The 15,725-nt window shown below is 47.9% G+C and overlaps 1 protein-coding gene across 3 annotated transcripts in view; it reads left to right on the top strand.

The window, feature by feature from the left end:
- Window positions 1–1,322: 1,322 nt before the first annotated feature.
- Window positions 1,323–15,725, top strand: part of TMEM131 (transmembrane protein 131) — a 134,416-nt gene continuing 120,013 nt past the window's right edge. For all 3 annotated transcript variants that reach the window (XM_069970850.1, XM_069970849.1, XM_069970848.1), the window contains exon 1: window positions 1,323–1,798. In XM_069970850.1, the coding sequence (XP_069826951.1) occupies window positions 1,618–1,798 (181 nt within the window). In that variant the 5' untranslated portion in view covers window positions 1,323–1,617. The remainder of the gene's footprint in view (window positions 1,799–15,725) is intronic.

Raw genomic sequence — 15,725 nt, 5'->3', positions numbered from 1 at the left:
CGCCAGTATACAGGTCAGACAATGACATGGCAGATGCGTCTCACTAAGGCTCACTCACAACGGGATTGTCTGACCTGTATACTGGTGTTCCAGTTGCTTAAATAAGGGTATGTGCACACTAAGGAATTCTCATGGAATTCTGCCCTGAATTCCCCGACGGATTCCGCGCGGAATTCTGCTCATTTTATACGTTCGCGGAATTCCGTGTGAAAAATTACCTCCCATAGAGTTCTAAGTAATTCCACCAGCAAAATCCACCCAAAGGGTGCCTTTTAGAGATGAGCGAAGCTCGAGCATGCTCGAGTCGATTCGAAACCAAACTTTCGGCATTTGATTAGCAGTGGCTGCTGAAGTTGGATAAAGCCCTAAGGCTATGTGGAAATCATGGATATAGTCATTGGCTGTATCCATGTTTTCCAGACAACCTTAGAGCTTTATCCAAGTTCAGCAGCCCCCGCTAATCAAATACTGAACGTTCGGGTTTGGATGGACTCGAACCCGAACCCGGTTCGCTCATCTCTAGTGTCTTTACATGTACCGTATCGCTGCTTATTTCTCGCACAAAACTTGCATCAAACTCACATGAAAGTAGCTGCGTTTTTTGTGGTGTTGAACTCGCCTGTGAAAATCATATGAAAATCAAAACTCGCATTTGAAAATCGCACCAAACACGCAGCGAGAATACACATACATTGACTTGATAGCAATCAGTATCTTCGGATTTATGTGAGAGAAACTCACAGCGATAAATACACAGCGATACGGTACGTGTGAAGGCACCTAAAGAATGAACCTGTCCATTTGGACGGAACTTGCTACCTGGACAGAATTCCGGGCAGAAATTTCCACTGTTTGCACAGACTGACAGAATTCCCATTTAGCTCTATGGAAAGGACATTCCGCGAGAATCGCTCAGTGTGCTCATAGCCTCAAACCGTACTTTATGGTGGGTGGCCACTGCTCTATTGTTTGCTCCTCTACCTATGTGTATAAACTATCTGTACAGTAAAGCACCACCCAGCAGTGTTTCCCATTACCCATCACCACATACAAAAAGGACTTAGCCCAAGGACCCCTCCAGTGCTGAGAGGCACTGCCAAGTATGGCTTTTGTACTTCATCTGACACTGAATAAGATAGTGTGTGGTGGAGGCACATGACAGCTGTCACATGTGTGATGCACGGCCGTGTGCCCGGCCATGTGTGCCCTGGTGATGTGTCCACATTGATATGCGCACACTCATTGCTGGCAGCAGCTGCAGGTTACACAGCCGCACGCTAGGGGTCGCTGTAGACGTTGCGCTCCGCTGAGAGGCGGTGTTCAGGTCACAGGAAGCGGATGTCTGCAGGCAGCAAGCTGTCTAAGTAGAGTAAGGAAATGAAAACAGAGGGTGACGCTCTTGCTCCGAGTTCTCTACTGCTCTGGTGGAGTTGTGCTGAGGTGAGAGCGCAGAGTAGGTGCTGAGTTTGTGGAGACTTCACCTGGGACTGAGAGACCCGAGACGGGACCCGAGCAGCGGACTGGTGGACGGCAGACAGCAGCAGGGGCAGGACGCACAGGACGGCGGATTGGACTCACATGCTGTTCTCCTAGAAGCAGTCCGTACACAGCGCCAGCATGGCCCGGATTCCGGCCCTCAGCCTCCTCCCCCCCCAGCACTGCTGCTGCGGGGGACACCACGGCGAGAGCCCCCCGAGGAGCAGCAGAGCCGGGCGGAGCCCCCGCACCCCATGTACCGGGGTCTACAGCCTGCTGCTCACCCTGATCACCCTGCACACCGCCCGCAGCCACACGGAAGGTGAGCGCCTCTGCTCTATGCTGCTGCTGGACATGTTTGTACCCTCTGGGCCGCCGTACTGGGCTCCTGAGCTGGGCGCCCCCAGGGCTCTCCTACTTGGAGCACCTGCCTGGGCTGCCACTGCGGTGGCCTCTGACATTGGCCTTGGTGCCTCCCCTTTGCTTCCTTCCTTGGACTCGTTCCTATTTGCCCCCTGCCTTACCCCCTCCTTACCTTGTGGCACCTGCCTTGCCCCCTCCTTACCTTGTGGCACCTGCCTTGCCCCCTCCTTACCTTGTGGCACCTGCCTTAGAGCCCCCTCCTTACCTTGTGGCACCTGCCTTAGAGCCCCCTCCTTACCTTGTGGCACCTGCCTTAGAGCCCCCTCCTTACCTTGTGGCACCTGCCTTGCCCCCTCCTTACCTTGTGGCACCTGCCTTAGAGCCCCCTCCTTACCTTGTGGCACCTGCCTTAGAGCCCCCTCCTTACCTTGTGGCACCTGCCTTAGAGCCCCCTCCTTACCTTGTGGCACCTGCCTTGCCCCCTCCTTACCTTGTGGCACCTGCCTTAGAGCCCCCTCCTTACCTTGTGGCACCTGCCTTAGAGCCCCCTCCTTACCTTGTGGCACCTGCCTTGCCCCCTCCTTACCTTGTGGCACCTGCCTTAGAGCCCCCTCCTTACCTTGTGGCACCTGCCTTAGAGCCCCCTCCTTACCTGTTGGCACCTGCCTTAGAGCCCCCTCCTTACCTTGTGGCACCTGCCTTGCCCCCTCCTTACCTTGTGGCACCTGCCTTGCCCCCTCCTTACCTTGTGGCACCTGCCTTAGAGCCCCCTCCTTACCTTGTGGCACCTGCCTTAGAGCCCCCTCCTTACCTTGTGGCACCTGCCTTGCCCCCTCCTTACCTTGTGGCACCTGCCTTAGAGCCCCCTCCTTACCTTGTGGCACCTGCCTTAGAGCCCCCTCCTTACCTGTTGGCACCTGCCTTAGAGCCCCCTCCTTACCTTGTGGCACCTGCCTTGCCCCCTCCTTACCTTGTGGCACCTGCCTTAGAGCCCCCTCCTTACCTTGTGGCACCTGCCTTGTGCCCCCCTCTTCCTCCCTTGTGGCCCCTGCCTTTGTGCCCCCCTCTTCCTCCCTTGTGGCCCCTGCCTTAGGGCCCTATTACACACACAGATATCTGACAGATTATTATTATTATACAGAGAACAGGTCATACAGGAAAGACTGAGATTTCTCCTCTTTTCAAATCCATTCCTGACTTTGGCTGCAAAAATATGTCAAATATCTTTGTAATAGGCCGCTTAGTCCCTCCCTCCCCCTCCCCGTGGGCACCTGCCTTAGGGCCCTATTACACGAACAGATATCTGACAGATTTTGAAGCCAAAGCCAGGAATGGATTTGAAAAGAGGAGAAATCTCAGTCTTTCCTTTATGACCTGTTCTCTGTTTATAGTCTGTTACTGGTATTGGCTTTAAAAATCTGTCAGATATTGGTGTGTGTAATAAGGCCCCCAGCCCCTTCCTCCCTTGTGGCCCCTGGCCTTAGTCCCTCTCTTCCTCCCCTGTGGTCTCTGCCTTAGTCGCCCCCCTGTGGTCTCTGCCTTAGCCCCCCCTCCCCCAGCCCTTGCCTTTGCACCCTCCAACTTCAACCTGAAATAGTGTAAAGCCAGTAGTTGGGTAGCATCCTCTTGGCTGGATGCAGTAGACCTTTGTTGGCAGGTCTGAGCACTATGTTGGGTGGTGCAGCTTGTGCCTGGTGTAGGCGGTTGCTGCTATGCCTGCGGTCAGTACTGCTCAGCTTACCTGCTGTAGTGTGTGGTGGAGATACTTGCGGTATGTGTAGGATGTTAGTACATTGCAGTGATGTACTTTGCAGATGGTCTGTAAATGAAATGGTTGTAGGACGCTTTCATCATGCTCTCCTCATAGAACTATACATCGACTCTTCCTCTTTAACCATTACAACACTTCCAGTCTCATGGAAAGAAACTGCTTCAGGGACAACTTGTTCTTGTTGCTTAATTGAAGCTCAGATTTAATAAAAGGCACCCTCCAGGCACAAACCTGTACTCCATTACCTGGTGCATAACCTGGTATATGGCCCGGGGTGTTTTGGAACATCACAGCCAACACATATCATGTATTTGATTTAAGGAGGATTATTGTGATCATCTTTTAGGGGTGAAATGTATCCCCTAGCCACAAGATGAAGAGTATGATTGCAGGGGCTCCCCACTATCTTCAGAACGGTGGTCACATGTACACACTGCTGTACTATACTCTGTCCGTGTGGGCTGCCAGAGATTGTCCATCACTGTACTTGGCTGTCTTTGGCAGCCCCTAGACATTGAGTGAGGCGGCAGTGCACACGTGTGACCACTGCTACAGTCCTCCAAAGAGAGAGACACTCTTTATGTCTTTGTTTCACTTCACTCACCCACAGATATCTGAGATGTATGCTTAGACCTCGAACATGTCCACAAGAGTTGTCTGTAATTGTGGATCTGAAGTTATGGTCAAATTTAAACCACATTCATTGAATCTGCCTATATACACATCTACAATTCTTGCGGATCTATGAATAGGCAGTTATCCGTGCTGCGAAAAATAGGACATGCTCCTAGTGTGGATCCAAAATTGCGGCACGGATCACTATAAAGCAGTCTATAATGTAGTGGTCACAAAGAGCTGTCCGCAATCATGGGCACTGCAGTGTACCCCCCTGAATCAACTGACATAGTCATCTAAAAGTCACTTGGGGATAGTGCTTTTTGTGGAACTATTACATTTCTGTTTGCAAAAACAATAAAGGGTCAGGAACACACACCGAATGCAGTCACGTTTTGACAGTGTTGGATCCATTGGAATCAATAGATCCTGCAGGCGTGCACTGGGGTATACATAGTCAGCTGAGTTTCTGGTGTCTGTCATAGGTGCCTAATGCAATATATTCATGTAAGATTTCCGATGTGAATGTAGTCTTACTCTAAATTAGTCTGGTCACTCCCTTTAAGATGCCTTGCTTCCAATAAGATTACAGGAGAGTCTAGATTGCCCCTTTTTGTTAGCCATGGACAGGGGTCTTTGCTCATTATGTTGTCAGAAGGTAGTTTGGAGTAGATCTTTTGGAGGGATGTGACAGACATAGCCAGTGAGCAGCATGACACTGCATATAGGCCGTTCTTTTTGGAAAGCACCTGATCTAGCAGCAGCCTGCACACACCTTTATTTGTGTAATCTCACATGTATTTAGAGAGGATACGGAACGTGGCTGCTACTGCTGCCAACAACTAACATGTTCCTAGTACAGATTAAGAGAAGCTCTAAAAACAAGTGACGCGTGCTCACCTGTCATGACCTCACCCATGTGTAGCATCTGTCATGTGATCCTGGGTGAGAAAGTGATGATGACTCTGGATCTAAAGTTGATGATGGAACATAAATTTTCCCTGTTACATTTAACCTTTGAAATGCTAGAATGAGGCTGATCGGTGACCCCAGACACAGCGGTGTGGGGATAGACAGAAGTAGCCCTGTTTCTTAATCTCTGACAACTACAGATTTTGGTGGTGTGGGATTTAATTCTTCTGCCTGGTGATCTTAGTAATAATACGAACAGCAGAAATTAGGGTCAAGATCTTGTGATGTATCGGCACAACAGAAGTATTGTACCTGGCCCTCTGCTGCCAGTATCTGGTACAAAAACATCAGCCCTTTAAAGTGTCACGCTCTGTTACATAAACTTTTGGCATGTTGCACAGACCATGTGCTTTTCTTCACGATACATTATCCATGCAGTACCGTGACAAACTGTCCACAGAAGCAAGATTGTCATGGGAGACGTTGCATAATTTACTCTGTATAGGGTATATTCCACACTTTAAAGGGGTAGTGCGGCGGTAAAAAATTATTCACAGAATAACACACATTACAAAGTTGTACAACTTTGTAATGTATGTTATGTCTGTGAATTGCCTCCTTCCCTGTGTCCTACCACCCCCACCCGTGTACCCAGAAGTGTAGTGCATTATACATACCTGATCCGTGTCGACACGTGTCCGCCATCTTGTGCCAAACGTCATCTTCGGCCTGCCGGCCCGAACACCTCCGATCTTACCGAGTGCCGGGCGCCCTCTGCCGCGTCATCAGCTGCTCAGCCACGATTGGCTGAGCAAAACTGTGCTCTGCCAATCGCGGCACTACACTTCCGGGTACACGGGTGGGGGTGGTGGGACACGGGGAAGGGGGCCGTTCACAGACATAACATACATTACTAAGTTGTATAACTTTGTAATGTGTGTTATTCTGTGAATAATTTTGTACCGCCGCACTACCCTTTTAAGGCCCTATTACACTAAATGATTATTAGCCTTACTTGCCTGATTACCGACTGTTCAGGCCGACAATCACTTAGGCCAGTTTCACGTGTAACGGATCCACATCGGATTTCACTATGCGAATTTGTAGCAAAATTTGCTGCAGATCCCTTTCTTGTAATTTTCAATCAGATTACATACATGCAGTGGGATTGACATCCCGCTGCGAGTATGTAAGTGACAGCAGCTGACCCCCACTGACTTTAATGGCAGCCCGAACAATCTAAGGATCATTCTGGCGGCCCCTTCCCACTCACTGTCTGTGCATGTAATGGCACAGGCAGGGAATGAGGGGGAAGCTAGCACTGAGTTGACAGGTTGGCGCTTGCTTCCCCTGCATTATGGGGATGTGTATTACGGCTTTAGATTGTGCAGACTACAGTGGGGCTTTTGCCTTCAGAAATCAGCTAAGTGTGTACAGTGTACATGCTTCCCTGAGCCACTACCAGTCTTTGTATAATCAGCTTGTGGCTGTGTGAACCCGGACTGACAGGGGACCATAACATGTATCATTGGAAGCTCCAGGGTTGGTGAGTATTTTGTGCTATATTTATTTTTTTCTGTAGAAAGTGTGTGCTTTTTTTTCTTTTTTTTTTTTTTTTCTACAACCTGGACTTTGTTAATATAAGGGCCATCTGTGGCTGTGTTTTCGACACCTTATTGAACTTGATCCTTGCCAAAGATTGACATACTGCAAAGTATATCTTTGGTCATTTTCTGCGCAAAAAATCTGTAGTGGGTGAATGATACTTGGTAAAAGATTAGCCACATTGCTGCTGCTGTATTGTGTGTAAGGGAAAAGAGTCACTGGCACCATGGGATAGTCAGTGGGTAGTTGCAAAATGGCAAAAAAAACAAAAAACATAGGCTATATTGACACCCCACAATGGACATTAACTTTACTTAATAGTATCAGTTCTGACTGGTAGATCCAGGACTTATAAACTTAGCTGGCAGTACTGAGAAGTTCTGGTGCTCCATACAGTGTCAGTGCATCTGATCTGCTAGAATGGCGCCCTTTTACCTAGCCTATTAGGGCCCGTTCACACTACGGCATTGGCGAATCCTGCCTGCTATTTGTTTGAACAGGAGGGCTCGAGCACCTCCCCGCTCAATGAATTCATTATTCTGTAGTGTGAACAGGCCCTTACACAGCTCAACAATCTTGTAGCAAGGGCTGCTGTTTCTGGCACTTCTGATGCGTCTCTGAAGTGAAGGGCTGCTCAACCAATCACTGGTAGAGACAGGACAGTGCCGCCCCAGTGATTGGCTGAGTGGCCTGTCACTGCAGAGACGTCTTCAGAATCTTTGACAGCGGCTGCGGTGGGCAGGGAGGAGCCAGGACGACACTAGGGGGAGCCTGGTTATTTTGCTTTACACTGACATCAGCCATCTGCTGCGCATCACTATTACACGTAATGATGCACGGTTGGTAATTTTTAAACGTGTTGAAATACAGCGATTGTTCCTCTGCTGTTGCATTTATTACACAGGGCGAAATCTGCCTCAATCGGCCTAATTCTGCACATAATCGCTCTGTGTAATAGGGCCTTTGTCTTTGGTGTCTAATAATGGCTCCAGTGGTTGTACTGTACATATCCGCAATACACTGGAAACCTATTTCATTTAATTGGCAAAAATACTTTCCATGTGAATGGCATTCCTGAAGTGAGTATTGATGGGCGCTAATCTTTAAGACTAATGTTGCATTCTATTCCAGTTTCCCCCTGACAGTCCAGCTGCTGTATGCACGTTAGATTATTGTGTATGCACGTTAGACTGTGTATAGCTTACTGTATTTAATAAAATGGCTGTCATTAAGCCCTGTGTGTGGTCATACTGTCTGCCCTAGGTTTGACTAGTATCTCATTCTAGGATCTGGTCTGGGCCAGCACAGGATCACTACTATGTTATCTCATGCTGACATTTTTTTCTTAGGTTTTGGTCACCTAGTCCAGTTCAGGCAACTTGCAAGCAGTTTGTTGATCGGACACTTGATGCTTTTTTTATTTGCGTAGAGAAAAACATGTATCTTAGTACCAAAATATGTAAACAGTGAGAACTATTCTTGTGTGTTCATAACCGCTTAAGGTATGCCCCATAAATTCTTAAAATGTTACAAAGATGACATGCCAAAGGTTGAATTGGTTGGGGTCTGAGTGTTTATACTCCGATCTCTAAAACTAGCTCAGGCAAGTTCATATGCTCTTCATTCCCCCCAGATCAGTCTTTACCATTGTGTAGGATAGTGAGAAAGAGATTTCAGCAAGCTAAGCAGACAAACTATTGGCAGTACACTTCTCCTGGCTGTAGAGATTCGTGGGGGTCTGAGCGCTCAAGTCAAAAGTTTTTGCAAATGGGACTTTTTAATCATTTGCTTCCCCAGCCCCTTTTGGCGTTAAAGAAGCATTTAACTTGTATTCCGGTGCTGCAATGCAATTTAAATCCTGCTGGCGCCCACGTGACCTCTCCCCCCGGCTGTCCCATATCTACAGATGCCGTAAGTCTGTGTCTTCAATGCATCTCGCTTACCTCCTGCCTTCAAAAGCCTTAGGGAAAGAAGAGGGGGCAGAAGAGATGGGAGGTAGGTGCCAGCAGAATCCGAACAATGTAAGATCACCTGAATGCCCCACTATGGGAAATCAATCGTCATGGGATAGTATACTGGGAGCCTGCAGCTGGGGAGCAAATAAAATAAAGCTGAGGGCTACGTTAAGGACCAAGTTTTGTTTTTCAAATCTGTCTAGTTTATGTGCCAATAACTTAGTGACAGTTAAAGGGAACCATTCCCTGGGACACTGCACAGATAGACAGGTCCCCCTGCTCTCTTTGTTCGGCACATGCACTGTGAAAGCGTCTGCAAAGTGGAACCCGTATGTCACAGTGATTACCGCGCTTAAATAACAGATCTGGTGGTGGAGACGGCGCAGACGCGCTGCCATGGTGGCTTAGAACAAGAAGCTGCTGTGTTGGTACGTCTGCTTACGATCTCTTTCGCAGTATTATAACCAGGGCTTAATAGAAGAAATACATCCAGGTGGTGTAACAGACGCCTTAGGCCATGGGTCTCCAAACTGCGGCCCTCCAGCTGTTGCGAAACTACAACTCCCATCATGCAGTTTGGAGACCCATGCCGTAGGCCATGTCTCATTAATACCGCTCTCTTCATGAGTAGAAGAACGTTTTTTACCCTAACCATGGCACCAGGTTGGTTCGGAGTCACATGACCAGGAAGAATTTACTGTCCGCAATCAAATGGTAACAAAGGTTTTGGGGGGGAAGGGGAGACTATAGATTCACATTAAGGTGTTAAATCTGTCCTTATATTTCCCCCCCATAGTAGTGTTGTGTAGGAATACCTAAGTATGCTTTGTGAGTTGGTAATATCAGGGCTCCAGATGGCGACCAAAATGGTCGCCAATGCGACTGACATTTTGCAAATTTGCGACTGGCCCCGGCGGCGGCGCGCTGTCTCTTTAAGATGCGCGGCTGATGCGCGGCTGCCGGGGGTGTCCCGTCCTATCCCCGGCAGCGCGGCGCATCAGTGAGCTGCCTGGGGCCCTGACTTCCGGCACAGGAAGCGCACGTCAGAGACGCTTCCTGTGTCAGAAGTCACACCCCGGCGTACAGGGAGCTCACTGACGCGCCGCGCTGCCGGGGATAGGATGGGACACCCCCGGCAGCCGCGCATCAGCCGGGGACAGCGTCCGAAGAAGAGGAGGATCGCCGGGGGAGCGGGTTGTCAGGTGAGTTTGTGTTTGTTTTTTTTTAAATATTGCTTAGCATAGAGGAAAGGGGGGGCTTTATAATGGGGGGAAGAGAAGGGGGGCATCTATAATGGGGGGAGAAGAGGGGCCATCTTCAAGGGGGGGAGAGGGGGCCATCTATAAGGGGAGGGGGTATCTATAAGGGGGGGAGAAGAGGGGGCATCTATAATGGGGGGGGGGAGAGGGGGCATCTATAAGGGGAGGGGGTATCTAAGGGGGGGGAGAAGAGGGGGCATCTATAATGGGGGGGAGGAGGGGGCATCTATAATGGGGGTAGAGAGGGTCATCTATAAGGGGAGGGGGTATCTATAAGGGGGGGAGAAGAGGGGGCATCTATAATGGGAGGGAGGAGGGGGCATCTATAATGGGGGTAGAGAGGGTCATCTATAAGGGGAGGGGGTATCTATAAGGGGGGGAGAAGAGGGGGCATCTATAATGGGGGGGGAGAGGGGGCATCTATAATGGGGGGGGAGAGGGGGCATCTATAATGGGGGGGAGAGGGGGCATCTATAATGGGGGGGAGGAGGGGGCATCTATAATGGAGGGGGAGGAGGGGGCATCTATAATGGGGGTAGAGAGGGTCATCTATAAGGGGAGGGGGCATCTATAATGGGGGAGAGGAGGGGGCATCTATAATGGGGGGGGGAGGAGGGGGCATCTATAATGGGGGGGAGCCATCTATAAGTGTAGGGCAAACTGGCTGCAGACACTGGGAGATAGATATATGCACAATTATTATTATCAGGGCCCCTCTGGTGTCTGTATTGTAGGGGGTCACTTGCATTAGTCACTAGTTGAGAGATATATCTATCTATATACACATCTTGTGGGGGGTCACTATGGCTGCAGTCATAAGTCTAGCTCAGTATGTATAGACTGTTGCAAGCTTTTAAAGGGAACCTGTCACCCCCGGTGCCGGGGTGACAGGCTCCCAACCCCCCGTTAGAACCCCCTATACTCACCTCATATTCACCCCGCTTCTGAAGATGGTCGGGTCACGGATATCTCAGCCGCTGCAGCCTGACGCGCACACTGAGAGATGAGTCCAACGCTCATAGAGAATGACGGAGTGCTGGACTCTCCCGTCATTCTCTATGAGCGTTGGACTCATCTCTCGGCGCACGCCGGGCTGCAGCGGCTGAGATCTCCGTGACCCCGACCATCTTCAGAAGCGGGGTGAAGATGAGGTGAGTATAGGGGGTTCTAACGGGGGGTTGGGAGCCTGTCACCCCGGTACGGGGGTCGACAGGTTCCCTTTAAGTTCAAGTTCAGAAGAGTAAGCCTCATTAAAAGGCTAGCCAAGTGAAGCTGAAGTACTGAGTCAGACTGTATATGGTTGTCAAGTTGCAAGTTTCCATGTTGAACGTTTTCAAACTAAGAAAAGAAAGGATCTAAAGGAGGAGGATGCTGCCGTGGCCTCTGCACACAGTAAGTCCCATTTAACATAACATTAATTTTACATGGTTTAAAATGTTGGCGACCAAATATTCTATTTGGCGCCTAAATTTTTCAGGTTAGGAGCCAATGGCTCCCAGGTAAATTTTTTAGTCTGGAGCCCTGAATATATTTCATTAGTAAACATCCAGATAGCAAAAAAGCTTCTCCAGTCTTTAAAATGTTTTCATATTAACTTTTAAGTTATATGTTACAGGATTACAGTTCAGGCCAACAAAAACTATGGATTTATTAGGGTTACTCAGGTCAAGGGGTTATTTTGGAGCAGGGTGACATTTATAGCGGATATAATATATGGTAGTAGAGCTCAGCAAGTGGAAAGGATTTTCTGGCACTGTCTCATATTGTAGTACACCCAATAGAATTCTCCCTTTACCTGGAATGTGAGCCTGATGAGTAATGGACGCCTGCCCATCCACAGGACACACCCAGCTCTCTCTCTGGCCCCTACGGCTGCAGAATTGCCCATAATGATTTTATTATACCCTCTTTATTTTAGTCGTTATACATTTTTGTTTTTTGTAAGTATTATAACAAAGTACTTTTCAGATTGAATTTGATCTGTTTTCAAAGTCCGCTCTTCAGCTACATAGTGTAGTAGCTTCTTAAAGGGAACTTTTCAGTTGTTAGGCCTTTAAACTGTGCTGTTAAATTAGACAATTAGGGGTCATTCACACATCCGTAGAATTCTGTCTGTGCACGGCCGGTGTTCTGCGGACTGGACATGGGGGCTCCCGGCATCATGATTAGTTATGATAACAGGATCTCCTAAGCAGTTTCAAAGTTCACGCTGGTGTACTGACACAGCCGACATCATAACTAATCATGAGGCTGGGAGCTCCCAGGTCCAGTCCGCTGAACACTGTCTGTGTATGGACAGAACTCTGCGCATGTGTGAATGACCTCTAAGGCTATTTTCACATCATTGGCAGTGCCAACATACCACTTCTGCCGGGAAAGCTTTCAGCATATAGCAGGGAAGAAGTCACCTGGGTGTTGTGTGACACTGAACCTGCTTCCTTCATGCGCGCCTCCTGGCTTGATTGACACCTCACAGGCCGTACTAGAACTAGTTTCTCATGATAAACCCTGTAGCCTGTAGGGTGTCAAAGGGCTTAAACAGTAGTTAGATAGTAATTGAAAACCCTGCATGTGTCTTCAGATTGTGTGTGAAGTTGCAACTCTGCTCCATTCACTTCAAATGAACTGAGCTGCACAATAATGCACTATAAATACACACACAGAATTATAACCAGAAAATAGAAACAATATAGAAAATCATGTTCCAGTTTCTGGCTCTGATCAGTAAAACAAATCTAGGCGATACATTCCATTTAAAGGGTTATTTAGGGTTAGGGCTAGAGATAAGCGAACCTCAAGCATGCTCGAGTTCATCCAAACGTTCGGCATTTGATTAGCTGGGGCTGCTGAAGTTGGATAAAGCTCTAAAGTTGTCTGGAAAACATGGATACAGCCAATGACTATATCCATGTTTTCAACATAGCCTTAGGGCTTTATCCAACTTCAGCAGCCACCGCTAATCAAATGCTGAACGCTCAGGTTCAGATGAACTCGAGGTTCGCTTATCTCTAGTTAGGGCTTTTTTTTTTTTTTTTTTTGCAAAAACAGTGCCGCCCCTTTCCTCAGGCTGTGTGTGGTATTACAATTCTTCTCCATTAACTTTATTGGAACTGAGCTGCAAAACCCACACCCAAACTGAGGACAAGAATGGTGCTGTTTCTGGTAGCCTTGAAAGGAAGAAAGTGGCCTTGGTTTTTCTAAGCTTGGACAACCCCTTTAACCTCTAGGCCACCCTGGACATACCTGCACGTCCAGGGCCGCCTCCATGCATTCAGAGCGGGGCCGCGGTCCCGGGTGCTGATCGCCGTGCCCGCTAATACAGTAATCGGATGCAGCTGTCAAAGTTGACAGCTGCATCCGATTACTTGATGCAGCCGATCCCTGGTGTCTAGTGGGGTGGATCGCTCCTCCGGGACGTTGTCCTGGAGGAGCGATCCACACATCTTACCCTGTCCGGGGTCAGCGCCGTAATGGCGCTGATCCCGGCTCGACACTCCATTGCTTCCGGCTGCAGCAGCCGGAAGCAATCTATGTGCCTATCTCATCGATCTGTGCTGCATATCTATGCAGCATAGATCTGTATGAGAGATCAGTGCACTTATACTAGAAGCCCCCCTGGGGGACTTCTAGTATAAGTGTAAAAGTACAAATAAAAGTGTTGTCGTTAATAAAAAGCCCCCTCCCCTAATAAAAGTTTGAATCACCCCCCCCCCCCCTTTCCCATGTTATAAATAAAAATAAATAAAATAAAAATAAAATGTTTGGTATCACCGCGTGCGTAATCGCCCAAACTATTAATTACATTCTTGATCTCGCATGGTAAATGGCGTAAGCGCAAAAAAATCCCAAAGTGCAAAATTGCGCATTTTTGGCCTCATCAAATCCAGAAAAATTGTAATAAAAAGCGAACAAAAAGTCGCATATGCGCAATCAAGGTACCGATAGAAAGAACACATCATGGCGCAAAAATATGACACCTCACACTTCCCCATAGACCAAAGGAAAAAAGGGCTATAAGCCATCACATAAAAGAAAGGTTATACATGTTACATATCTTTGTGATCATAACAACTTGAGGAACATGCATAACAAATCAGTCTTACCCCAGGGCAAACGGTGTAAAAAAAAAAAAAAAACAAATAAAAGAAATGCGTTTTTTTTTTTTTTTTAAATTTCACCACACTTTGAATTTTTTTCTGGTTTCGCAGTGTACTTTATGAAAAAATTCAGCCTGTCATTACAAAGTTCAATTAATGGTGCAAAAAATAAGGGCTCATGTGGGTTTTTAGGTGAAAAAATGCAAGTGCTACGGCCTTTTAAAGAGGACCAATCACCTAAAAATCACTATCCCTATTATCAAAGGAAATCTCTCCCTAAGTCTATCTAAGAAGATACAGACTGCCTGTGCAGTCTGTATCTTATCCCTTTACCCAATTCTCTTGCTTGCTGAACGAAGGCCGGGCGCCGCCATCTTGATGACGTCACTTTGCGTTTCACCGCTGGAACGCAAGTGACGTATTCAAGATGGCGTCGCCCGGCCTTCCAGCACCGAACAAGAGGATCAGGTAAAGTATAAGCTACAGACTTTAAAGGCAGTCTATTTATGAAGATACAGACTGCCTTTGCAGTCTGTATCTTATACTTTACCTGTTCCTCTTGTTTGCTGCAGCAAGGCCGGCGCCGCCATCTTGATTACGTCGCTTGCGTTCCACCGCTGGAACGCAAGTGACGTATTCAAGATGGCGCCGCCCGGCATCAGACTGAAACGGACAAGAGGATTAGGTAAAGTATAAGATACAGACTGCAAAGGCAGTCTGTATCTTCATAAATAGACAAAATGAAGATACAGACTGCTGTTGCAGTCTGTATCTTATACTATACCTGTTCCTCTTGTTCGGCCCGGCCGCCGCCATCTTGATTACGCTACTTGCGTTCCACCACTGGAACGCAAATGACGTAATCAAGATGGCGGCGGCCGGCATTGCTGCCGCTGTGGATGACGGGAGCTTCCTGTCTCGAGCCGGCTCTTTTGAAAAGAGCCGGCGCGAGACAGTGAATTAAAAAGTGAATAAAACAAAAACGCGGCCGAAAAAATAAATAAAAGTATTTACAAATGTTAATTAAATAAATAATTACATTGAATTAGAAAATAAAAAATTTTTAAATTTCTTCCGTGATTGGTTCTCTTTAAGCACAAGGAGGAAAAAACAAAAACGCAAAAAATTTAAATTGGCCCGATCCTCTAAGGGTTAAAAGCTAAAGTGACTGTACCACCAGGCCCAGGCTGAAGCACCGGATAGCGGGCCGACCCACCCTTAGTGGGAGGAAACCCTAGCCCCTCTATGATAGGGTTCCATTGATTCTAATGGAGTCACGTCATGGAGGGGCTGGGGTTTCTTCCCACTAAGGGTGGGTCGGCCCGCCTCCCGTGCTTCAGCCTGGGCCTGGTGGTACAGTCACTTTAAGTCAGGGATAGGTATGGTACTTTTAATATATTGGCATTTGCAGAACATAGAAAGATGATTTAATTGTAAAGCACACTCATCCGTCCCCATGACCCTGTAGCTCCTGAAATGCTAAGGTCTGTGATGCCCCTCTTTTTCCCTGGCACTGGTTGATTGACTGTAAGCTGTTGACTGCACCCTAAGCAGGGTCAGGGTTGAGAGGGAGGCTTTGCTTTGAAATTTTTTACACTGGAGACTAAAAGCATTATCCTACATTTTGGAAGCACAGCTGGATATTTAAAAGGTACTATGTGTCTCCTTGACC

Source organism: Dendropsophus ebraccatus, chromosome 5 (assembly GCF_027789765.1).
Source record: "Dendropsophus ebraccatus isolate aDenEbr1 chromosome 5, aDenEbr1.pat, whole genome shotgun sequence".
Classification (NCBI taxonomy): Eukaryota; Metazoa; Chordata; class Amphibia; order Anura; family Hylidae; genus Dendropsophus; species Dendropsophus ebraccatus.
The sequence above is the reverse complement of the archived record's forward strand: the minus strand, read 5'-3'. Positions and strand labels throughout refer to the sequence as shown.